Source organism: Lotus japonicus, chromosome 3 (assembly GCF_012489685.1).
Source record: "Lotus japonicus ecotype B-129 chromosome 3, LjGifu_v1.2".
Lineage (NCBI taxonomy): Eukaryota > Viridiplantae > Streptophyta > Magnoliopsida > Fabales > Fabaceae > Lotus > Lotus japonicus.
Window position 1 is genome coordinate 96,618,050 of NC_080043.1, and position 26,971 is coordinate 96,645,020.

General features: G+C 34.1%; 2 protein-coding genes and 1 pseudogene across 4 annotated transcripts; 1 reads left to right on the forward strand and 2 right to left on the reverse strand.

Moving 5' to 3' along the window:
- Positions 1–7,198: 7,198 nt before the first annotated feature.
- On the reverse strand, positions 7,199–8,766 carry LOC130745114 (BTB/POZ domain-containing protein At2g46260-like). Its single transcript, XM_057597255.1, has 4 exons — positions 8,646–8,766; positions 8,457–8,563; positions 8,319–8,376; positions 7,199–8,229 (listed from the first exon to the last, which is right to left on the reverse strand). The coding sequence occupies exons 1-4, from the start codon at positions 8,764–8,766 to the stop codon at positions 7,199–7,201; spliced, it is 1,317 nt and encodes a 438-aa protein (XP_057453238.1).
- A 368-nt stretch (positions 8,767–9,134) lies between these two features.
- LOC130745115 (BTB/POZ domain-containing protein At2g46260-like) lies at positions 9,135–10,563 on the forward strand (annotated as a pseudogene).
- An 8,595-nt stretch (positions 10,564–19,158) lies between these two features.
- Positions 19,159–25,681, reverse strand: LOC130747911 (GRIP domain-containing protein RUD3-like). Of its 3 annotated transcripts, XR_009022549.1 has the most exons (8): positions 25,501–25,681; positions 25,259–25,421; positions 23,978–24,071; positions 23,180–23,379; positions 22,564–22,678; positions 21,927–22,069; positions 21,274–21,477; positions 19,159–19,525 (listed from the first exon to the last, which is right to left on the reverse strand). XR_009022549.1 is itself a non-coding variant. In XM_057600969.1 (7 exons), exons 1-6 carry the CDS (start codon positions 25,558–25,560, stop codon positions 21,973–21,975), a joined length of 729 nt encoding a protein of 242 aa, XP_057456952.1. In that variant the 5' UTR covers positions 25,561–25,681; the 3' UTR covers positions 20,935–21,477; positions 21,927–21,972. The 3 variants fall into 3 exon arrangements, 2 of the variants coding, with proteins under 2 accessions (XP_057456952.1, XP_057456953.1); XM_057600969.1 differs by lacking the exon at positions 19,159–19,525 and having other exon boundaries at positions 20,935–21,477; XM_057600970.1 differs by lacking the exons at positions 19,159–19,525; positions 21,927–22,069 and having other exon boundaries at positions 20,935–21,477; positions 25,501–25,676.
- Between the last annotated feature and the right edge of the window lie 1,290 nt (positions 25,682–26,971).

The window sequence follows — 26,971 nt, forward strand, 5'->3', positions numbered from 1 at the left end:
ATTCCTTATAAGGATCAATGTAGTTTGCATCTGGGATGTCCTCTCCCCCACCTTTATAAGGCACGGGATCACCAGCATCATATTTCGGTTCATCATCGTCGCTGCTGTTTGCAACATCATCCAGGTCATATTCAACCCAGCCAGGATAATCATCAGCCATCTCAAAAGTGAAAAACCAACCGAATGAAGAACATAAGAAATTAAAGAAACAAGACAAGAGAAGACTATATATATACCTGCATCCTAAGGCTACGGTTTCACACACTGCACACGGCAACACCACATGCACACACACATTATTAGTAATATTCTTCTTCAGCTAGCAACTAATCGTATCACCATATTTGATTTTAAGAAAATAATATCGGTGACGACCTTAAGGCTTTTTATTATTTTAGGAAAAGACGATCTCATACCAAAATTGAACCTCTTTTTTTCTTTTCTTAACTAAGGTTTAATTTCTTCCTAACTAAGGTTTCTCGACTCATCATAGGCTCATTAAGCGATTAGGATGACTAATAAGTAATACAATTCAAAATGTTGAAAATATATACAACATTCAACTAGCTACTTGTTTAAAAAATAAATTATATTAAACATTTACACCAAGGTTAAATTTAATTTATGATATTATATTGCATCGACTGGATAGATATTTACTTGTCACTCTATCAATATCTTAATGCTTGCTTGATGTTCTCTAGCTAGCTACCTGCTCATGTGACTCATCAAAGTTTTCATTATTTCTATCCATTAAAAAAATTATTTTTGGAATTATATCCATTACGTGCTGTTGATTGAAATTACAAACAACAATACTACTACTACTGTATATGGAAATTGCACTCTTGCTGAAGTTACGTTGCTGTTGAAAATAGTTTGAAGGAGTAAAATTTGTCGCGGACTACAAAGGGTAAGTTTGGAAAATTGATAAAGAGTAAAAAATCGTGACGTACAACAGACGGGGTTCGAAGGATGCACTTTCGGAGGCTTTAGCATTTCTCTTCTCTTGCACTCCATAATCATAATTAAACTATTTAGGTCCCTTCTGTGGTGCCTCCTCCCAGGCACAGGTATGATGCGTCGGCCTATTTGGACCAGTAAGAATGTGGCAAAAAATAAGAAAGACAAATTTCAAGTGAAAAGAGAAAAATAGAGAGAATATCGGGGAAGATGCAAAATTACACTATCCTTCGGAAGAAATTAAAGTTGAATCATTACTATTGCATATTCTTCTTTTTTTCAAGAAAGATATTAGATTTAAAAATAGAAAGAGATATTAGCAAATTTTGATTTTTGACCTTTAATTTGCATCTCTTCAAAAATCATCTTTTTAACTTTGACCATTCCAGACAAAACGGAAACGAAAGTCATTTGGGTAATTGGTTAGTTCTTAAACCATAATCAACTATGACTATGAGAAGTAGTTTATGTGATTTTTTTTTATAAATTTTAGAATTGACTCTAAGAATAAAAGTAGTTTATCCAAACATGATAATTATACGTCATGTGGTATAAAATAATATAGGTAAGCCATGTTTTAGGAACCAAAATTTGAGACGTACGTGTGGATTTCAAAATTGTAAGAAACTAAGGCCTGTTTGGGGTAGTTGTGTTTTCTGGCCGGTTTTTAACAAAACCTGTTCGGCAAAACTGGTGGTGATTTTACTTTTAAGTTTTAAGTCAGTTTTAAAACACTTTTAATAAATGGTTTTCATTTTACCGTTTCCGTTTTAAAGTTCCAGTACGCGGACCACGCGCGTAATGTAGGCATCTCTCTCTCTGCATTCCATTTTTTACACTTTCAATTGGTTTTCACTTTCTCTCTCCCACGTAAAGGAAATTAAAACTAAAGGCTAAAGCTAAAGCTTGATTGATGAATTGTGAAATACTACCACCGATTTGCAGGCAAGCTTTCAATAACAATATTACAACCAATTAATGTATAAATTAAAATACATGATTCCTTTAAAAAATAAAACTATTTATATAATATATATTTATAACTGTTCTCAAACAGGTCATTAATTTTTCTACTCAATGAAAATTATTCAGATATAATCATAATCTAATCAACTCAGTAAATTATATATGCATGCATCTGCCTATATATTATATGTATTCCTATATACGTACGTACACATATAATCCTTCATTTCTGGTTGATGGCGGCTTCAATCTCTGAAAGTGCTTGTAAGGCTCTCGCTGCGGCGCCATCCACAATTGATTCTGCACGGTTTGCCTTGTCGACGAGCTGGTAATCCAATTCCAAAGGGGTCTCTTGGACCTCCTTAGAAAGACCATCAGCCACAGACTTTGCATGCTTGGAAGCTTGTATGCATTTCTTCAGCAGAGGCTTAAACTTCTCATCAATGGCAGCTTCAGCTTCAACAGCCTTAGAAGAGGATTTTGTGGCTGCAGAGGAAGAGGACGAAGCGGTGGCACCAGAGGCCAAGAACTCTTTTGAAGCTTGAACCAAATTCCTAGCCTTTTTAGCTGCTTGAATGGCAGCATTTGCTGACTTTTGAACTCTTAGGGAGATGTTGTAGGCTTCCATGGTTTCCCCTTCAGAGTAATACGAGTCCCAATCATAAGGATCATTTCCATGTTGATCATCGTCGCTGTTTGCACCATCACCAGCATCATACAAGTCATAATCACTCCAGCAAGGATAATCCTCATCGTCGGACGAATAATGAGCCATCGATCGATCGTGAACGAATATTGAACAACAAAGAAACAAGAGCAGAGAAGAGAAGGGTGATATATATATATATATATATATCCTCATCACGTAATAACCTTACCTGCTCCTAATGCCACCGTTTCACACACTGCACAACAACTCAACACGGCAACACCACATGCGCACACACATTATTAGTAATATTCGCAACTAATCGTATCACCATATTTGATTTTAAGAAAATAATATCGGTGAGGACCTTAAGGCTTTTTATTATTTTAGGAAAAGACGATCTCATACCAAAATTGAACCTCTTTTTTTCTTTTCTTAACTAATTAAGGTTTCTTTCTAACTAAGGTTTCCCGATTCATGATAGGCTCGTTAAACGATTAGGATGACTAATAACTATTTCAATTCAGAATTTTGAATATATAACATTCAACTACTTGTTCAAAAAATGTTCAAAGAAGAAAACTTGTTTAAAAAAATAATTATTAAACATCTACACCAACCCACTTAGTTAAAATTAATTTATGATATTATTTTGCGTCATTAGATAGATATTTACTTGTCACTCTATATATCAAAAAAAAAAATTACTTGTCACTCTATCAATATCTTAATGCATGGTGTTCGCTAGCGAGCTACCTGATCATGTGACTCATCAAAGTTTTCATTATTTCTATCCATTAAAAAAATCATTTTTGGAATTATATCCATTACGTGCTGTCGATTGAAATTACAAACAACAATACTACTACTACTATATATGGAAATTGCACTCTTGCTGAAGTTACGTTGCTGTTGAAAATAGTTTGAAGGAGTAAAATTTGTCGTGGAGTACAAAGGGTAAGTTTGGAAAATTGGTGAAGAGTAAAAAATTCGTGACGTACAACAGACGGGGTTCGAAGGATGCACTTTCGGAGGCTTTAGCATTTCTCTTCTCTTGCACTCCATAATCATAATTAAACTATTTATCACTGTAGTTAGCTCACTTTTATTGGCAAATTCACATGGCGTATTATGTTGTTAGTTGGACATAAACTTGAGAAATGATCATCGCATAAAACCCATGAATATTGTCAATCAATCACCTTCACCTAAAAAGTGTTGCTTTAACCACCTTCGATCACCTTCACCTTAAGCCATAATTAACCTTGATTTGTATTGAGTCAGTTAGATGTATCTACCTCCTCATCACTAAAAATTAGAGTTTCTGAGTTTTTCACATGAAGGACAAGTAAATAGTAATATAATTTTGGCACATAAGCTACTTACAATAGTTTCTTTTATGAAGGATTTCAAAAAATTCAAGGGTTGTCAAATTGACCCATGTGGGTTACGAACCCACAACTCAATGACCAATATAACTTTTATAAATAAATTAATAAATAAAATAAAGAAAATTCAACTCACTTATCTTCAATATTATTGGATAATTAATTATTAACCCAAACTTTCTCATAGGTCATTTAGACAACCTCAATATGTAATAAAAAATTTGAAACTGAGATAGTTTTTTGCTCTAATAAACTCTTCAATTCACTCATGACCAGAAATTGATGTTCTCCTCCGATGAATGAAAGTCAGTGGGGAAAAAACAAGCTTTAATTCTAAGGCTCATGTATTAGACCAGCATGATCAGTGCGGCAACTCTACTCTTATGAGTAATTATATCTGGCTTTTTGATATTTACAATGCTTTAAAGTAATAGATTCTTCCTTTAGTGTTTTTGGTTATTGTTTCGAGTTGGCATCTTCGGAGTGTTGAATGTTGTTATATTCTTTCCGCCTTCCTGCAACTTTGATGTGTCGGTGGCAGATATGGGGATTCCTCCAGATTTGTTCGTGAGGTGTTGCAAGGTGGAGTTATGGCCGAAGTCACCATGTAGCCCGTGTGGTGTTGTTTATTGTTTTGGATATGTTTTGGGCGCTATGGTTCTAGGCTCTAAACTGGTGAAGGTTCGGGTCGACCGTGTGCTTGTCCCGCTTAGGTTTTGATGCTTTCGTTTTCCGATTGCAGTCCCGTTCTGATTCACGTCCCCTCCAATAGCGAGATGAGCTATGTTTTTGTTGGCTTTGCCATATCCACGACAGATGCTCCATCGATCTCTTCGTATAGTGCTTGATCCGGTTTTGGACCTTTTCAATGTCGCTCGCGGTTTTTCATGCATTTTGCGCAGGGTAGGTGTTCTTTAGGTGCTTGATTTCTAAAGTTAAATCTTTAGGCGCACTTGAGCAATTTGATTATTAGGCATTTTTTTGTAATATTGGAGGGGATTATACTCACCTTTTTGAGTTATGATTGTAGGTACCATCGACTATTCCATTTAATAAAACTTTTGTTTTTTAAAAAAGAAAAAAGAGTAAGAAGCTATGTAAATAACCATGCACTTGCAAAGTTGCAATGGAAAACAACACTGCAAATCGGTCACATATAGGCTTCTTGGTCCGCATATATATAACGATTAAGATATCTACTACAGGAGCATACAATACAAAACAAGCACATTATGGACCAAAGTTTAAGCAAAAGCAAATAATGAATTTGAAATTTTCCAATATCATATATATTTTCAGGCGATGATATAACACCTCAAGCTTTGTGATTCCCAACCTTGTACCCTCTCACCGTCGTGTGATACCTTTTTTTTTTTTTTGGTCAATGATGTTTTGAATAAAAACCCGAGGGTTACCAAACGACACTTACATCATGTGAGACTAAATCTCAAAGAGCGATCCGCAATACACAAACATAAGCAAATGAAGATCAAGTATGCACACTCAAACACACAAGAGTTGAACAAACCAGCTAAGAACCATGATGTAAAACCCTAAGGCTCGTACAAAAGCCTCTAAAATCCCAAATTAACATAAACTAATTGTCTTCAGAGCGAAAAACTTATATCCTCAATTTTATGCAACGCTCCCCTTAGAACAACTCATCGACTATGCCGGAGTTGCTAGCTATGCAGCTTTCAAGAAGCCCAACACTTGACTTCAGCGGCACTAACGGGGAACAATCATGCAGCTCTGAGAAAAGGGGTGAAAAGAAGACTTCTGTAGATCCAAGACATGAAGCAGCAGACAACTGAAGGGAAGCAGAGACAGTGTGGACACAGCACGCTGACGGTGTGAGCTCAAACCGAGAAAACGGACGAGGAGAGATGCATAGCGTGTCAACACGGGGTGAATCAAATGACAAAGGCAGCACATAGAGAACTGCAAATGACCCAACCTTGTATTACCTTTCCAAGTCAGAGCAGAACCGAAGCTTCCACCTTTAGAACCAGCACCTTGCAAGAGATGGACAGTGGGTTTTGAAGGCTGAGATCTGGAATTCGTTCATAGTCTGGGATGCGGTAATGCTTACGGCGAGGAGATGGTGGCAGCGTCACACCACTGGATCTGCTTCAAGGTTCCCGTGGCAGGTGAAGGTGGCGGAGGCGGCCGAGGTGGACGAGGCGGAGGCGGCGGCGGTAGAAGTGACCAAAGGAAAGGAAGAAGACCTGAACAAAATCAGAAAAGAGGCCTGAACAAAATCAGGAAAAAAACCCACTTATTTGGGTAAGAGATCCACCTATTGTGGAGAAGAACCCACAAACGTTGCTCACTAGAAATAAACCCTAGCAGGGGAATGTGGAACCGTCACGTGATACCTAAGTCAACCTCGTTGCCGGCTGTGCCTTCATTGATTTTTTGGAATTCGATCAATTAGTGGGCCTGCAATTCTGGGTAAAGAAAATGGGCTTGGTTTTTTGAGGTCTGTTTTCTTGTTTTTGTTTTTCCTGCTTCTTTTAGTGCTTTTGTGTTTATTCCTTTATGATTTTCTTTGGCTCACTTGGGAGGAGAGCTTTGTTCCTAAGCTTATTATCCTTCAATATATTATCTTCTTTTCTATAAAAAAATAAAAATATAACAAGCTTTCATATTACATTTATTCTAGCTAGTATATATAAGCTATGTTTTTCCTGCATCTATTAGACTGCAATCCATCAATTCAAATAAGAGGGGAAGGGTGTGTAATATTTGCATCTCTTAAGGGAAGGGAGTGTATTTTAATCAAAAAAGTAAAAATTCTGACTCAATTTAATTAATCGTAATTGTTTTTTTTTAATTAATTAAGAATCATATCCTAGCTCAATATATATATATATAAATATATATTATAATTTATTAATTTAATTATCGCACTTGAATATTAGTGCAATGTATCTGCCTTGCTAGATGTGCTTATGGCTAAATTATCTGCAGATAACACTGTAGCCAGTTATTACGCAATTCGCTCATGGCACTTGATGACTATACATTATGAAATCAAATCTATCTAACATTAGCAAATAATTTAGTGCATAGTGACTAGGTACTAAAGTTGTACAGAATTATGAGTTCAAAAAAATAAAATTGTACAGAATTACTACAGCAGTGTAACAGAAAATGAGAGATTAGCGCACAGCTAAACGTAAGGCTAACAACTAGAATAAAAAGTTCATCGTAAATAGAACTAAAGGGATTAAGGTCTGATAGTGAGTTCGGCTTTGAGGTGGAGAACATCGTTAACGAAAAAAGGACTATTCTCAGCAATGAATTCAGTCCATGAAACCTTAAACAAGTTAAAGACAACAATCGTCCCCCCAGTGAATGTACAATGCATTTTGGACTTCTTAACAACAAACTCTTTTCTTCGCCCAGACCTTACAGCAAATTCACAGTCCACAACAAAACTTCCCGAATAGTTTTTCATCATTGCCACAGCAAGTTTAAAACAAGGGAAATTGCGCTTGATATTTCTGCCGCATGCTGCTACTATAAAAAACCTTTGCCCGCCCAAATAGAATGTTTGAGTCTTCATAGGGCTAAATGGAAACAAAGTGGCACACTCTTTTCGCTTCAAATCCAAGTATACCACACATTGTTGTCGGGGAAGTTCAAATTCTACCACCTTAACATAGAGATCCTTGTATGCCCTCTTCACAAAACGACAATTCAAAGCAAATGTTGTGAGGGATTGTTGAGCCTCTGCTTTCAAAAGTAAGGCTTCAAGTACAAGCTCAAAAGCATCGTTATGTGCAAAGTCATCACAAGCTAAGACCGTCTCAAGCTTTTGACATGTCATATAAGGGAAGCGAATTAATCGCGCAAGCCGTGTACCCAAAACTTCTTGCCTTTCTTTCAGTTCGTTGTAATGTTTTCTAACCCACATTAATACAATGTCATATACACGATTTTCTGATTCAACCTGGAGATCGTCACTAGCCAAAATTGCCTCTATTCCCGAAAGAGGCAAGGTCATAACCTCTTCCTGGAACTTGGTTATATCCTTGTATCGGTCAACAAGATAAAGCTTTGTAGCATCAATCAGTGATTGGACTTTATCGGTATGAGGAAGATGCTCCAGGTAAAGCAATGCAGAGTCAAGTGTCATGGGTACTGAATTTCGCAATAACTGGCGACAATAATTCATGCATGAAGAGACTTCAAATTTGTCTGCAGCCATAAGCACATCTAGCAATGCTGGCGCTGCAGTAATATTCAAGGTATTACCTGTAATGCAAAAGAAATATGACATTTAATTTAGTGACCTAATTAATAAAAATTAAAATGATCATATATGCAAAGACATAATAAGTTACCAGATAGCTTAATCCTAACATGTGTGTGCTCTGACTCACTCATCCCATATGAGGAAAGCTGCAATAATAAAATAAAAATTTAAATGCTATGCAAATTAAACATATTTTTGGATGAACTATACATAATATGATATCTACCTTATAGACAAAAGGTAGGATATGAGAACTGATATGCAGTGTTTTAAGTCTGACTGTAGAACAATCCATGGTCCAGTTTGAATCATAATGGTTTGCAGTTTCATCACCTATATTAACATGTTAAAACCATATAAGTGTAACAGATAAATAACAGAAATGGAGAGAGATAGATTAGAGAGAGTAATAGACCATTTTGGCGTGGTTTCTTCTTGCAAACTGAGATGGTAGTGGCACTGACGACTGAATCAGGCGGGTCATTGAAATCGAAGCCATCAGAAGAAGAGCCACCACGGGACCACTCAGACTCCATCAGAATTAGAATTGTGAATTGAATCATGAGTCCAGAGAGGGATAATAATGGGTTCATATAGGTGAGACTTGAGAGAGTTTGTTGACACATGAAAAATGATACTCTCCCCACGCGTTCCTATTTATTAAAAACATTAGTGGTAATATAAATATTAGAAGGCCCCTTATCTTATGTACTAGATTATATGGCGTGCAAAAATATTAATATTAATAATTAATGGTCATAATAAGTGGGCCCTTATCTTATGTATTAGAATTTTTTTGTTATGGCGTGAAAAACTATTAATATTAGTAATTAGTGGTCATTATAAAACATTTTAGCCCATTATATTTAGGGGTTTCCTCTTCTCTCCTGATTCGGTCTTGGTAATGGAGTTTGAGTGGTCTTCTTCTGAACTTGATTTCACCTTCGCTTTCAATGACACCAATTTCTCCGACAGGCTTCTCCGGATTGAGATCATGCCAAATAGTGTCAGTGTCACCACCATCGCTGACCTTACAACATTGCTTGATAAACAAGTTTTGAACGACCCAGTTGATGCGCCGCCACCTAATTCAGACACTGCCATCGTCGCCATCGCTAAAACATTGCATGTCAATTTTGCTATCCTGGCAGCTAAAAGTCCTTTTCTTCTACAAGCTTTTCTCAAATGGGATGATGGAGTCACAACAAAGACATGCCACCCTCAGGATTAATGCATCTGAAGAAGATGCTCTTATGGAGCTATTGAGTTTTATGTACAAGAATACATTGAATATTACTGCACCACCTGTTGTTTTTTATGTGCTTATAGCTGCTGAAAAATTTCAAGTCCCTTCATGCATCAGATATTGTAGTAACTGGTTATTGAGAAATTCGCCCTCGACATTACTTTGCCTCGAGCAGCTTTCTCATACCGATGTATTCCAACCACTGATTGATGCTGCAAAGCAGTGTCTTGTTGACCGATACAAGGATATAACCATGTTACAGGAAGAGGTTATGGCCTTGCCTCTTTCTGGAATAGAGGTAATCTTGGCTAGTGATTATCTACAGGTTGAATCAGAAGATGTTGTATATGACTTTGTATTAAAGTGGGCTAGACAACATTACAACAGTCAGGATCAGGAAGAGAGGCGAGAAGTTCTGGGCACACACCTTGGGCCTCTAATTCGCTTCCCTTTTATGACAAACCAAAAACTTAAGGAGGTCTTAACCCGTGATTGTGACTTTAAACAGCTTGTACTTGAAGCTCTAATTTTCAAGGCGAAGGCTCTACATCTCCAACGCCAACAATTACTGGCAGCAGAAGAGTTGAACCATCATCGTTTTGTGGGGAGGGCATATAACTATATGTATCGCCCTGTCAAGGTGGTAGAATTTGAATTTCCCTTACAGCAGTGTGTGGTCTACTTCGATCTGAAGCGAGAGGAGTGTGCCACCTTGTTTCCATCTGGCCGACTGTATTCTCACACATTCCATTTAGGCGGACAAGCATTTTTTCTATCAGCAGAATGCAACATCGACGAACTGGAGGATGTCCAATTGGATGACTTATGCTTTGGACTGTTTTTGGGAATGCAAGAAAATAGTTCAGAAAGCTTGACTGTGGAATATCAATTTGCTGCAAGGTCCAAGACAATGGAGGACAAGTTTGCTTTTCAGCAATATGGCATTTTTACATTTACTAGGGGCAAGGTTGTTGGCGATAAAAGCTTGTTTATTGAATCATGGGATTCGTTCATTGCTGAAGATTGTCGTTTTTTCATTAACGATGTTCTCTATCTTAGAGCCAGCCTCACCATCCAACATGACTAACCATTAAACCCCGATTTCTGTTTATGAATTTTTTATTCTAGTTGGTAGCGTTTTAATTTCTTACTTTCCGTTAAAGTACTTACATATTTTGTACAACTTTAATACCAAGGCCTAGGCACTATGGACTAGATAATATGCAAATGCTAGTGTTATATTCAGTTGTTGGTCTTTCTTAATTATTTATTGCTAGCTTTTTATTGAAAACTTGTTATTGGTAGGATCACAAAAATCTTATGTTCATATTCCCTGTCCTCTCGCCTCTGTCTTCTATTCTAGTTTAGACGTGCAACAACGCAAGAAGTTTCAAGCAATTCAAGATTTACGAGGATGATGTGGGTTCCAAACAACTGTATAGTAGTCACTTGGGTGTATGATTGGATAATTCTGTTTGATCCGGATGGATCTTGGAGCTGCTTACAAGGTGTTTATAAATATGCTCCAGTTATAGAAAATGCATGATGGCCACGCAAGTTGACCAATTCAGCATTTTGGATTTACAGAGTTGTTAACATGATTCCTATAATTCTTGGATGCAATAATCAGAATAATGCATAGAGAATTTTTTAGAAACTACCGCTATGACTCATCTATTTTGTTAAAAGAAGCTGAATTTAGCCATAATAATGATTAATTGTTTTGGAAGTATCTCCCAAGGCCTTGTTCAATGAATTGTTCACAAAAGTATTCAGGAATTCCTTGTTTGAGTTATCATCTTATTAACATAGGAGCTTCGGTGGAAGATGGTACATTTGAAGCAGGGGAGGCTGGGAGACGAAGAATAAATCTAATGTGACAACGACTCAAAGTTTTCATCTTTTTTTATTTCATATTTATTTGTCATTTTTACAATTCCAAAAGAGCATTAAATATATTTTACTAATTGTATCATTCATTTATTGGTGGTAGAAAAATTAAAAAGTTAGAATTGATAAGGAGAGATAAATGGTATAATAGAAAACTAGTTAACAATTTTAGTAAAAGAAGAACATTAATTGTTAATACTCATGCAACAATCTAAAATTGATATAAGAACGAAGGGAGTACCACATGAATTATAGACATAATTGATTTTGATTTTAGAATTGATTTGTAATTACAAAGATTTTCAAAAGTACCTCGATTGCATGATGGGGTAGAGTGAGAAATCACAAATAAAGCACACAGCATCTTTGGTCACGCAGTTCGGCCAAATTGCCTACCTCTGCGGCTATAGAGTAGCTATAAGTCTTTTGTATTAGTTGTGACATGAAGCATGTGGTACCAAGTACAACTTTTTAGGGTTACATTGTTATCCTATTTATAGTAGATTCTATTGATCTCTATTTTACAATAAAATCATAATAAATCCTATAACAATTCCTTAAAACCTTTTACAATCCACATTAAATCAAATCCTAATAAACTAAAGATTTTAACTCAAAATATAATGAGCCAAATCTCAACAATCTCCACCTTGGCGAATTCCGGACTCCCCCTATGAAGATTTGCTGCTTTAGTTTCTTGATTCTGATTTCTGGAATTGAACTCCACCTTGCTCAACACCTTGTTGCTTCACTCCGCCACCTTTACATCCATCCAATTCTCCTTCTCTGACGTGGCCATCGCCTCTTGAAAGTAGACAGATCTCCACCTTGTTCCGTGTCTTTCAGATCCGTCGGTTTCTCCTCTCACAACGACTTCTGCAATCCTTGTTGACCTCCCTTCGCAGCGGAAGATATCAGCCGTCACTATGGTTACTAACCATCGACCCCTCAGCAGAAGTTACCCGGCCGTTACCATGGTTACTAACCATCGGCCTCTTTGCGGAAGTTGTCAAGCTGTTACCATGGTCCCACGAACCATCGGTTCTTATACCACTTGTAGGGGATTCAAGTACCTCGATTGCATGATGGGGTGGAGCGAGAAATCACAGATAAAACACACAGCATCTTTGGTCACGCAGTTCGGCCAAATTGCCTACCTTTGCGGCTATAGAGTAGCTATAGCTCTTTTGTATTACTTGTGGCATGAAGCATGTGGTACCAAGTACAACTTTTTAGGGTTACATTGTTATCCTATTTATAGTGGATTCTATTGATCTCTATTTTACAATAAAATCTTAATAAATCCTATAACAATCCCTTAAAACCTTTTACAATCCACATTAAATCAAATCCTAATAAACTAAAGATTTTAACTCAAAATATAATGAGTCAAATCTCAACAATATTATTAATTATAGATAACAAGCATAGATGCGATCAATGGTATATTGGTTTAGTTGCATCTTGATTGACCCTATTTCTTTTTTCTTTTTGGAAGTGTTACCGTGCCATGATCGATCAACAAATGAACGATCTTTTTTAAACAAAAGAACGAAATTATCAATGTTATACACCGACATGTTATAACATTGTAATTGATGTTATGTTTTTAAGGTTATAACATTGTATTTAATGTTATACATGTTAACAAAAGAACGAAATTATCTTAATAAATGTTTTCTTAAAACCAAAAAACGCGAAGCATTGTTATTAATGTTATGCTCTTTTCAAAAAAAAAAACGTTATGCTTGTTTTTTTTTTTGTACGGGAATGTTATGCTTGTTATAATACTTTATTTTTTTTGAAAAATGCTTTTTATCTATATCTATATCTATCTATATATATTAGAAAATAACAACTTCTAGCATGACGTGTCGCTCCCATAGGCCAAGTTAGTGACGTGTCGCTCCCAGATTAATTCTCATAAAAATTATTCCACGTGTCAATTTGTTAGAAGATATAATTTTCAATTGATATATATTTTAATTTTATATATTCTAACCTAATTAATTGATATTATTTTAGAAGATATAATTTTCAATTGATATATGTTTTAATTTTATATATTCTAAAATAATTGATTGATATTATTTTAAAAGATAAGATTTGGTCTTTTAATTTATTTTAAATTTATTTTTAGAATAAATTGATTAATTTTTATTGAATTTTCGAATTTTTTATTAATTCGAGATTTTATGAGTTTTTATTGTGATTTGCTAGATTTTGTTAGTTTTTATCTATCTTTATTTAATACCATTTTTAATATTAGATTTGATTGGGATTTAGGTTGTTTATTTCTTAATTTTATTTTAATTTATCTTATCATTTATTTTAAATTCAGAAAATACTTTATTTTATTTTAGATTCACTTTTAGAGTATATTAATTAAATTTTCTTAAATTTTCAGATTTTTAATTAATTCAGGATTTTATGAGTTTTTATTGTGATTTGCTAGACTTGGTAGTTTTTATCTATCTTTATTTAGTACCTTTTTAAATTTCAGATTTGATTAGAATTTAGGTTGTTTATTTCTTAATTTTTATCTTATTATTTATTTAATTTTACTTCCAGGAAATATTTTATTTTATTTTACATTTATTTATAGAGTCTAATAATTAATTTTTATTGAATTTTCGAATTTTTAATTAATGCAGGATTTTATGAGTTTTTATTGTGATTTGCTAGATTTTGATAGTTTTTATCTATCCTTATTTATTATTTATTTAATTTTAATTTCATGAAATATTTTATTTTATTTTTGAGTTACATTTAGAGTATAAATGAATTTTTATGGTATTTTTATTGAATTTTCATATTTTTATTTAATTCAGGATTTTATGAGTTTTTTATTGTGATTTGCTAGATTTTGGTAGTTCTTATCTATCTTTATTTAGTACCTTTTAAAGTTTAGATTTGATTAGGATTTAGGTTGTTTATTTCTTGATTTTATCTTAATTTATCTTATTATTTATTTAATGCTAATTCTAAGAAAAGGGAGTTGATTTGGTGCTGAGGGTCCACAAAGCTACCATGGACACGCAGAGATTTGATAGCTGCTATTTCTACCTCTGCCACATGTCGCGATCACGACAGAGGTATGTCGTAAGATGATGTTACGTGAAGAAGAGTTTATCATGTTGTGATTGATGGTTTGTGCTATTTCAGTTTATCCTTTGTTCGTAATTCAATCCTGGATTCTTAAATTTCACATATTTTGTGTGTTTTGATCCAAAAGTTTACAAATTTTTGCATAGACCCTTTAACGAATCATTGTTGAAGACGTAATGTTTTTTCTATTGTTCTACTTCCGCTTTTGTATTTTTTTTAAACTTGATTTTAGTATAGTTTGTAGAAATCCATGCGTTTGAAGCCATTCTAAACCAGATTTTGGTATAATTTATAGAAATTTACGAAACTTAGGATAGCCTGAATTTATATTCATTTCTCAAATTTTGCACGTTTTTATTCATCATGTTTGAGCTGTGTGTATAAGCATACTATTTGCACTGTATGTGAATGATGCACAACTTACTAATTTTTTTTTTAATGATGCACAGGTCAGTCAAATTGATGAAAGCATATGAAGAGCTCACATTTAATCTTCATGAGTATGGTTAGCTCATTCTTAAGGTTGGTTCATGTTTTCCTCAAACTCATTAGTTTTGTATATACTCATGTTTTAGTATGCCAATTGGGTGACTTATCTTACTTTACTCTATATATTTCCTTAAGTTCAATTTAAATTGATTGTTAGTATAAGTTTATTGGTGAAGTAACCACAATTATTTTGGGTGAGAGAATTATTTTGTTTTTTCTTACTTATATAGATAATTTTCTGGGGTGCGCACATATGGGGCAATACATCATTTTTTGTTTCTCTTGACTGAAATATTCCTTTGATTTTTTGTTTCACAAGGGCTCCACCCCAAGATTCACAAATACACTAAATACAATTCTTTCACCACAGTCCTTTCAAATTGGTGAAAGAGGGTATTTTGTTCTTCAAGACTTCATTTTGGGTTTCTGTTTCAATCTTCTTCATGAATTGATTTTGTTCTTCAACTAATTGTAAGATGTCATATGCTTTAAGGATTCCTGCTTTTATCTTCTTAATCAAAAGCAAAAGGATTGAGGAAAAGAAAATATTCTAGGGTGCAGAATATTCACTAATTGGAAAGAAAAAAATAACACGTGTCATTCTCAGATTAATTCTCATAAAAAAATACATTTTAAAATTTTAGATTTGATTAGGATTTATGTTGTTTATTTCTTGATTTTATCTTAATTTATTTTTGATTTATTTTTAGAGTAAAAAAAATACATTTTTAAATTTTAGATTTGATTAGGATTTAGGTGGTTTATTTCTTGATTTTATCTTAATTTATTTATTATTTATTTTTAGAGTATTAATTAATATATCCCAAACTTTTTTTTTAAAAAAGAGTGAGTTTGAAAGCTATAGCTTAAGTTAATTTGTTAATATATTCCCAAATAATAATAATAATAATAATAATAATAATAATAATAATAATAATAATAATGATAACATGTGTGTGAGGATATGGGCCGGTTGGGTACTATAGTACCCATACCCGCACCCATACCCTCTATTTTTTGCGGGTAATTATCTATACTCAACCTCATACCCATTTAGCGATTTTTTACCCTACCCATAGTGGATATTTTTTGCGGGTACCCTATGATTTTGAGACCCATTGTCATCCATAGATTTAGATTTTGGCAAAGATGGATAGCTTCCTATAATGACATTGAATTGTCTAAAGGTGGAGAGCTTCGAGTTGCTACCCACGTGAGTATGGAGACGGGTACATGTAATTTTTAAAATCGCGGGTATGGAGATGGTACTATAGTACCTACCCATTGTCATCCCTACTTAGTTTATAAACACAATAATGTTATACTTTATGATATATCTTACACAATCCTGATTTGTGCTGCTATCACATTAATTTTTTTTAAGATTAATATGTTGATAATTCCTTATATCTATGATTTGTGTTATCGTCTTCATATTTATAAAGAATGTGAAACGAGTTCCTCTTGGTCTCAATCGGGCTTAGAAGAGAAGTCTTTATGTCAACTTTACTCATCAATTCTGACTTTTCTATTTCATTCGTTGTTTAATATATTTTTAATAATCAAAGTATTAATTAATGTATCAAATACAATAGACATATTTCTCGTGCAACGCGCGGGTAAAATACACTAGTAATACTTGTGATGACGTGAATAATGAAATGAAATAAGTATATTACTTTAATCTTGTTTTTTAGATAAGCCAAATATATATTGAAATGAAGTAAATGGGTATTTCAACCCAATACAAAATAGTTGCAACTCTTCCTCTTTAACATAGAGAAGGGTTCAAATTTTCCACAATTAATGTTTTACACTCCCTTCATTTATTAGGCTTAGAGGACTAAATTGACGCCTTAAAATCTTTCACAACGTTCCAATTCCACTCGTGGTTGAGTCTTGACAAAAAAAATTGTGTCAGCATTCTTTAAAGTTCATCTAATTTTTTAATGTCGGGACTAATTTGAATGACGCTTGTTACATTTAGGGAACGTGTGATGGATTTTAAAAATTTAAGGATCAACTTCACAATTTACCACCAATATTCTCTCTATTTTTCTCTTCGCACCTGAAATTTGCCCTTCTCATTTTTTGCCAAACGAAATGCTTCAAGGTTTTTCTTCTTAAATCATTAAATTAAAGAAGTTTGATTGTCTGATTGTAGTGAGATAGTCCTTGACTCCATATATATACATTCTTCTTTTTAAATTATATAACCAAAAAACTAGAAGCATGGAATTTAAAATTTTATGTTTCTTTTTGGCACAAAAGTCTTATTTGAAACAGAAAGGATGGGGTGTACGTTAGAAGAAAACATGTGAAGATTATAATAAAATACCTTTACATGTAAATTAAGTTATTAAATTGTTTATATATACTCCATTTAAAACTTCTTACTTGCAATTGAAGAGCCTAGTTTCTCTTTTAGATTATCAAATTGAACCAAGACTTTTTATAATATCAAATTAAACAAAATCTAATTTGAGAATAATTTGATATATATGTGACTATAAATTCTGACCTTCAATTTAACACTTTGAAAAATTATAGCAAGGTTCATATCTAGGGAAAGTCATATATTATTATTAGCTTTTTGTTGAAAAGAAAAACGAAGATCATTTTGACTCAAAATTCTTCATTTCATTTTTCTTTCACTCACTTTGGGAAATAAATGGGAAAGACCATAGAGTGACATGTCAAGGCAAAAGTTCAACCCCACACTTCAGTGACATCTACTATAATCAATGGCATGATATTAACATGAAACGGTAATGATATACGTTCATACATATTTTATAAGTCCTCCTCTCCACCTCCACCCAGAAAGATATGAAATGCCACAAATAGTTTTTTTAGTACTAATTGTTTATAGTTTTTATATTGGTAAAAACTACATAATTTTTAGCTTTTATCAAAATCATTGTTGTGAAAAGTTAAGGTTGAGGTGATGAGGGTGAATGCCAGGTTTGAACCCACAACATGCTAGAAGCATGGGATAACCCAAGACACTAAACATGCACTAATACTACGTCATTTTATTAAAAAACTTTATATGTTATGGGAGTTTCTTTGAGATAAAGGAAAAAAAATTATAAGAAAACCTAACCACCATGATAAATGTTATATAGAGAATTAAGATGCACAATAGATCATGAAGAAAGATGGAGGGGGGGGGGGGGAACACCAATTATTTGTTGTTTTATGTCAACTAACAAATTAGTATAACAACTTCCCTTCTCTTCTCTTTAGCATAATATACAAAATATGTTAGTGGTACTACAATATGAACAAAACTTATGGATACAAATTAATACTCACTAGTCTTGGGAGCACAGAAGCATTATGATACATCTTCTAAGTATATAAAACCTTCCTCTACCTTCTCTAAGAAGAGCACTTATTCTTTTGCCTACGAGCCTACCTTTTGAAGCTCTAATAGTCTCAGTGTCTATCTTCATCTTCATCTTGAGGCTTTGCCTGTTTTCTCTTTGTAATTCTTTCTCAAACATGTAGATAGTGCACTTTAAAGAGCACTTTGTTAGATGAAGTAGAATATCACTTCTTTTAAGTGCAATCCAGTTTGAACATGAGGTGATGATTAAATTGCATGAAAAGAGAGATGGGAGAAAGGGGTTGTTAAATAGGAAGAGGAAAAAAAGGGTTTGTGGTGGTCCTGTGCTTAATTTCTCTGGTCGCCAATGAAGAAACCAGACGTGGGGTTTGAGGTGGATCATATGAGATGTCCCAGCTATCTCACCAGGGAGCTACACTTTGGGTCCCAATACACTTCTGGCAAGCTCCAATAATAAAAAAAAGAAGGGAATGTTCAAAACCATACCACACACCCTCTGTCACTCTCGATCCTTCCTTTATCTCTTTCTTTAGTTATGTATGTTCACACAAGTTTTTTTTTTCATCTCACTTTCACTCAAATTTTTTATCTATTTTTTTTTATCTGCGTTTCTATCATATCACTAATTTCTCTATCATTTTCATATCTTACTCTTTCAGTTAGTTAGTGAAATTTGAATTAAATGAAGTATTAGTTTTCCTTTTTGTTTTCTATTTATGCTCTTGACATAAAAGAATAAAGAAAAATGTGGTTATACACTTAAACTCTAATTAGTAATTACATCCACATCTAAAGAGAGAGGAATTAAAAAAAATCTTTCACGCCTCATTCGAACTACATAAAAAGACATGGAATATAATTGAGATATGATAGTAAATTTGATAGAAAAATATAATAGAGATTGTAAAAGAAAATTAGTGAAAACGAGAAAATGTGCAAGTAAATGAATCAAAAAAAAATGTTGGATTTCCAAAATTCCAACTTCAGGGAACCAACAGTTGGTTCAAGTGGTACCTTAGTGATCAACGAGTTCGAATTTTGTACATGGAAAAAAAATCTCCATCTCATCAGAATGTGAATATTATCGGCTCGAACAAGATTTCTCTTGAAGGATACAAATCGTTAAAAATAGTACTCCAACACAATAGACTTGTTCTTCCAAAAATTGAGAGAAGAATACCTTTGCTTGAAGTGTGTGGTGGTGCATGGACTTAGGAAGAGAGAGCGGCAAAGCGGTGGGAATCCACGGCGGAGGATGGACATGCAAAAGATACTTCAACACTTAAGTTAACTCAAGATCAAAATATCTTAAAGTCTTAAAAGATGAACATGTAAGTAAATGAGCAATGTTGAGACGTTGAGTTATAGAATATTAACCTGTAGTTATAGAGTTTGATATGAGTGACAATGAATGTGATTAACATTTGTGTAGTCATTGTGAATATCTTTCGAGATGATAGTTTTACTTGAGCTTTCTTTGAATCATTATTTAACTCTCATCTTTGCTTTGGTCAGCTAGTTAATTGAACGAGTTATCTTGATAATCTATATGCCGTTCACTTCCACGTCACAGGCTCTGGCCGACCAAATGTTAAGAAAGCTTAACCTCTAATAGTAGTTTCTGTTATTTGACTCAGATTAATGGAAATTTAAAGTGGGATTTGGATACCAAAGATTCATATAAAAATTGCTTGAACGGTCCGATACAATCTTTTGGTGCACGTGATGTTCACGTGATGAACATGGTCATTGCCTGTGACGTGGAAGACAGTGTTCTCTTGTTGTCGACTCCCTCATTTAAGCTTTAAACCACAAACTCCTTTCCTTGGCTATGAGGGAGCTTCCTGTTGTTTTCCTTCTATTGGATCCATGCGTTTCCACTTTGACTTGGAGGCCATTACTAGCCATTGGCGCTGCTGTGTTATCACTTTACAACGATTTGGAAAGGCCTGATTGATTGTGTGACAACACTTATCGGTGGATCTAGGTACTGATCTTGTATATAATTAACATGTTTAGGGGGGGGGGGAGTAAAATTGGTTTTAGAAGAAAAAAGTTGTTATAAGTTGTTTGTTATTTACATTTTAGCTGAAGTGAAAAAAATAACATTTGGCTTGAGTTATAACTTATAAGTTATAATTTTTTTTTGTACATTAGAAAAATAAATTACGCCCGTCAGAGATTGATCGTTGGGCATCACCACCCAACCTACATATTTTCTAGCTCTTATTACTTGAGCTATCATTTGGGAATTCGGGGACAGTTATAATATAATTTAAAATTTACTGTAATCTTACTTTTAAAATTAAAATATCAAATTCATATTTACTTTTAATAAAATTAATTTAACTAAGTTCAGTGATCCAAAATCAAGTTCAACGCTGCAATTAGAGACTTTGGGTCGCTGGTTTGGTGTTGATTGCTCGTGATTGTAGTGGTGCTCTTCTTGCTGCTTGTTGTGGTCCCCCGCCTAAGATTCTCTCCCCTATTCTAGTAGAGCCTTTGTGTTTTCATTAAAGCTCTGTTTCTAGTGTGAATTTTGAGACTCATTGCCAAAATAGATTGTCACGTTTTACCCTCTCTTTTTGCTTCTTTTGATCTCTCTTTCATTAAAAAAAATTGGTATTAGGAGCGTCCTCTAAGCTTATTTCATTTTTTTGAATTTGATGTAATGGATATTAATCCTCTTTTAGTAGAATGAATTTTACAAATTCCTCAAAAAGAAAATCAAATTGACAATCCAACAAGGTGTTGGTCTAGAGGGAAACATTCTAGATTCTGGTAAGGGTCATGAGTCATGACACAACTTTAAATCTCTGAAAGTCATCTATTAATCTAAACTAGACACTTTAAAACTTTCTTTGAGTTTCAAACATGAGGTCATGAGGAAATTCCATCAGAAGTAGAACAGTAAACATGGCTTGAGATGTATGTACAGTAATTCTGTTCAAGTGGTACCTTGTAATTTGCAGCGCGGGTTGGCCGTTGCTGAATGGTGAAAGCTCAAGTTTTGTTACTTACTGGTCAGTGAGGCTGAAGCAATGCAAGAAATCATGGCCCCCCAACCTGAAGTGGATAGCGACACAACACACACTATTGCGTAGACTAGAGGGTCAATAAGCTGAAATGTGTCCATGATTCTATGATTTGGAGCCGGACCCCCTATCAAAACAAGGAAATCAAATGAGCACTACAGTACTGTCCTGTTAAGAGAGCTAGAAAATGAAATGAGAGAATCTCTTTTCAGGTACGAATGAAACGATGCCAAATTCACACACTCTAAAAGGAAAATTTTATAAATATAAAAGAAGAATTGACAAAGTTTCCTTGTCGTACAGATTCATAACTAGTATATATGGAATCTGTATTCCTCTGGCCAATGACCACATGTGATCACCGCAAAGAGATATTTTTCCTAGAAAGTTCATAATATCAAGAGAGAATATAACAAAAATACTATATTTCAGGGACCCAGTTCGCAGTTCTTTATGCCTGCTTCATGCTGGCAAGACTCTCTCTGGCTGGGTCCTTGGACTTTGTGAGATAACTTAGTTTTTTTGCTTCAACCAGACCTTTTACTTGCTGGTCACGATTCTTCATATACTAGTTACCTTTGAGGTCACATGGATGAAAATGACATATCATGAGGCTAATGCCTCAGCCTATTTTTGGAAGCACGTTTTCTCCATAAGACAATTTGCTTGGATGTTGACAAAAAGAAAAGGAACTTGGACCATGGATATACGTTGACACCCTTGCAAACAAACATAGCACACGCTTTAATATAAAAAGTGAATGAAATTATTTTACACTTAACTGGTATCTAAACACACATAATTATCAGTTGTGTAATGTGAATCAGATAATCAAATAAGTAGAATTTCATTCACTTTTTGTTTTGAAGTATGTTTTAACATCAGTTTGCACTTGATCATGACCCCGTATATTCAAACATAACTTGTTTCCAATAGACACTAGTACGTTTTTAATCTAACGGACTAGCACTCTGACACTGTTTCTCATTCTCACCCCTTACAAGAACTTGAGAGCTACAACACAGTACTGCTGAGCTTTAATGATCTAATCTGTTATCTGTTCCATCAAATAACTCTGCATATTTTATCTACACATATCTGAAGTTTTAGATCTTCACTAACAGATCTATCTTCACTAAAAGATCTATATGGTAAAATTGGCAAGCATGCAACTACAGATGTATGAAATAACTGTTTAAAGAAAGGAATTTACAGTAGATCATCACTGGTTGTGCCAATTGCTGAAAGCAATGTACTCTTCAAATCATTGATATCATTCAGCAATTTCTCATTCTCCCAGTTCTTCCTCTGTATCTCATCTTCTAATGCTGCATCAAGGGGAGCGGGGATGTGGATAGGAAACGTTAAAATATGTCACTGTGAAGTATTTAATTATTGACTCTAAGAATCTATTTACAGGAATTTTTGCAGCTGTAATAACTTCCCCATATATGTTGTCCTTAGTTTGTTTAAAAGGAAAGAAAATAAACTCCTAGAAGTACATAACTAGTCTGAATATGATCAGCACAATACAAACAAATCACACACAGCTCACAAGATAAATTTAAAACCTACTATCGTAATTAAGTATGATATCAATAGTAATATATCAATTGAGGTCGTCGAACTTATCCCATGAAGTTATTTAACTCCATCCTAGTGGACCAAGAGGAATATTTATATAAAAAAAAGCAAAAAATTTGTGAAATTCCTAACTCATTTATCTTAAGCATTATTGGTCCACTTAGGATGGGGTTAACTAATCTCATGGGGTATGTTAGACAACCCCATATCAATTTCATAGGAGTAAGGCAAAAATGTAATATTACCTGAGTTTGAACTATGAAGATCTTCAAGAATTTCCTCTACAAATGCCAATACTGAATTTTTCAGCACATTATTTTTCTTTTCCAAAAGTTGGATTTCATTTTCAAGGGAATCTTTCTCAGACAGCAAAGTCCTCACTTTACAATTTTCTCTCTTGTCAATTTCTATCTGAAATTCTAGGCATAGTGCTGTAAACTTTTCCCTGCATAGAAATAAATCATTCAGTCACCAACACAAAGAAGCAATGTTGCGTAATTTAATGGTACTTCCACAGAAATTGATTTTTAGAATATTGTAGATTACATAAGAAAGTTATTAGAAGCGAGGAATTTCAAAGATTATTAGAAGTCACACACATACTGACATACATAAAGCCAAAGGCGTTCTATTATATGTAGACTGTAGCCGCATTACACATAGCAAAGAATGAGAACTGAGAATTACAAAACTATATTCAGTCAGCAATAGGATCAGAGAAGTTATGCTCAAACTAGATTTATTGTTTGTAGATATACCAAAAAATTCCATGCCTCATCTGAATATTAATCTCAAATCTTCAAATTACCATAACATAAATGTATAGGCATATTGCAACATTTAGGCCAAACAAAGGGTTCAAAACAGATATTCTTGCAGTACAGGATTGTTTTCTTTTGAGAGAGATGCTGGCACCCGAGAAAAATAATTCCAGCATTTGTTGGCAGAGTTTAAGTTTTGACTTTGACCGAAAGCCCATAACAAAAACTATACTTCAATAACTACATGATCTACATCTACAAATGTTAAGAACTTTTCAATACCGTTTTACGTCCATTAAATTTACGATCTCATCCCGCTTCATTTTAAGACAACATAACTCCTTCTCCAAGGCACTCACGGAAGCCCTGAAATCAGCTATAAATGGAGAAAAAAATATACATAAAACTGCACATAAGTGGAAAAACAATGAAAACGCCAAGCAGTGAATCTTTCTAGGAAAATTACATCAGTTAATTTAACCTGGATCCAATTGCTAAAGTTTTGAACTGCCATACATAAATACTTTTGAATGTAAACAGAATCTGCAACGTTAATTACATTCAGAATTTTCTCTTGAATATCGAAGAAAACATCACCAGAACATTAAAAATAGCGATGGAAAATAAAAGTTCTTGAGAAGGGTACATAACAAATTTAATCTCATCACATGACAGCACATTGATGTTTCATTGGTTTGAAAGAGACACCTCAGTTCCGGAACTTAATACAATTTTCAGGTTACCCTACGCGGCTACGCAGATTGATTAGAATTTTCTTAAAATGCAAAATGTAAACTTAACTGGGGGGAATGTGACAGAGAAAGTTGACATGAAACCAAAGGTAAGGAAAAATATAAAACCCTATGACACCTTCATTTTTTTGTGGGGGAAAGGTTATTGGTAATAAGACTCAAACGGTCAAACCTATCAATAAAGAGGAAATAAGCCAACCGGATCATGTCATGTCAAAAAAATGCCTTAGTATGTTATTTTGATGTCTATGAACTATGAAATATGTAGTGATACTGATACGTGTGTGCTGAAATGAATTTACCACTTGATCAAAAAACGAAGAATTTGTACCATCTGACAAGGTTGTAGCATCATCCACAAAGAAAATTTTCCAGCCATGTCATAAAAAACCAAAAACTGCATTCGCTATTTTAAAATTACAAGTTTGCCCGAACAACTTCTCTTACCAATATCTGCAATCTTCTCACTTCATCTAGTTATTCTTTTCTTATAAATTCAACTTCTTCCATAATCCAATACTTCCAAAATCCAAGAGAATGTGCAAACAATAGTTACCAATTTGTTGGTTTAGGACTGTTCCGTGCATAGGCTCGTTTGTATCGCAAAATTAGGTATTCTAACTGGTTATCAAGCAAATCCGAGCTTATACATAATTTGAAATGCACTCATCCAACAATTTGATGACTAAATGAGCTTTTCATTTTTGTCTCTATAGATTCATGAATTAACGGATCAAAATTCAGAACAATGAATTACACAGTGCATTCAATTAATCGAAATGGAGTGAAATTGGGCGGAAATCGAACTAACCAGCAACGGCGCCGTATCCAACGGTGTCGAACTGCAACATGCAACTCATCTTGATCAATTCAGCTTCCTTTGCTGCCAAATCGCTCTCAATTTCCTCGCATTTTACGATACTGGACTCGATCTCGCGCGTGATCTGAATATTCGCCTCGATTTCTTCATTGACCTAAAACCATTCATCAAAGGTAAAAATCGTGGTTACAATTAGGGTAAAACAGTGAAGAGGAGAAAGAGGAAGAAGAAACCTGGTCGAGCATTTCCTTCAGAGATGAAATGTGAGCGAGAATCGTTCCGGAATCTTCCATTGGAAGCAGCGACGGTGAGTCTGTGACTGCAACCACCGCCAAGTTTCTCTCAACAGTTCAGTTTCACTTCCCGCGCTTCTACAATTTATAGGATCAACTATTTGCACCGCTCTTTTTGCCCCCTGCACCACCCTCATTTTGTTCGTTGAAATTCCTAAACTGCCCCTTTCTCTTCCACTTCCCTTCCCATCTCATTCGTTGTTCACTCTCCCTACTCCCCTCCACACTATTCAAGTTGTGCATAAGAATGTTGTATTCTCAAGATATGTAAAAAATATTCCGGAGAAATTTATTCAAAGTTTTTGGTTACACATGTTTTGTCTCATTTTTATTCCTAAGATAAATGATATCAAGCTTATTTATCATGACCCAATGATATATGGTCTTGAAACTTATATTGATGATGATCGATTGGTGTTGGAGGAAGAATTGTTGGTCTACATATTGGATTTGTATGACTGAGTTGGTACTTTTAATGTTTATGGTTGATTGAATTGTTATATTCTTATTTTTGTAAAGTAGATTAAGAGACCTTTCCGATATATCAAAAAAGTAGATTAAGAGATTGACTTTAAAAAAAAAGTAGATTAAGGGATTAGTTAAGCTTTTGATTCCTTTATAATATGGTTGTTTAAAAAATTTCATTCCCTAATGTAAAGTTTGGATTTAGTCTCTAAAGTTTTAAATAAAAATAAAGAGATATAAAATAATCAGGAAGAACAAATATATCTTGAGAATAACTTTTTCAAGTATGAAAAATACAAAAAATGTATTGTAGGAAATAAACAGCTCAAATAATTTTTTTTTATCACATCCTTGTTTTTCCAGAAGTTCACAAAAGAATTTGACTCTTCTAATTCTAGGTATGTGATACTTCCAAACAGCTTTAATCAGCTCCGAGATAATTAATTAATTCAACACATTCACCAACTCAAGAGGAAAGTTTTTTAATTCTATCTAAATAATAAGGAAACTGAAGAAAGAAAGACCCTTACTTCATATGGGCCATGGAATGAGTAAAAGATCTTCAATGTTATTCTTTGTAGATTCTCCAGAGTGAGAGAAGCCCTTCGAATTTTCATAAAGAATATCAACTATATGACACAGGTTGATAACATGAACGAGGAGAGATTTAGGCAATGGGGTAGGGTCAATGAGCTCCTCATTCATATATTTCCAACCATTTTTCACTTGTCTTAAAAAATCATCAATGACTTCTTGTTTCGTGGCACCGTGTTGTTTCATGTAGCAATCAAGAGCAAATCTGTCAAACTGATCAAAACATAGTAGTATTGTGAACATGAGTGGTTTTAATACTGATGTTTAGAAAAACAAATCGGTCGGTTCAACCTGATAAAAAATAGTAGGGTAATCGGTTCAACCACGTGAAAAACCAACTAATAATAAATCG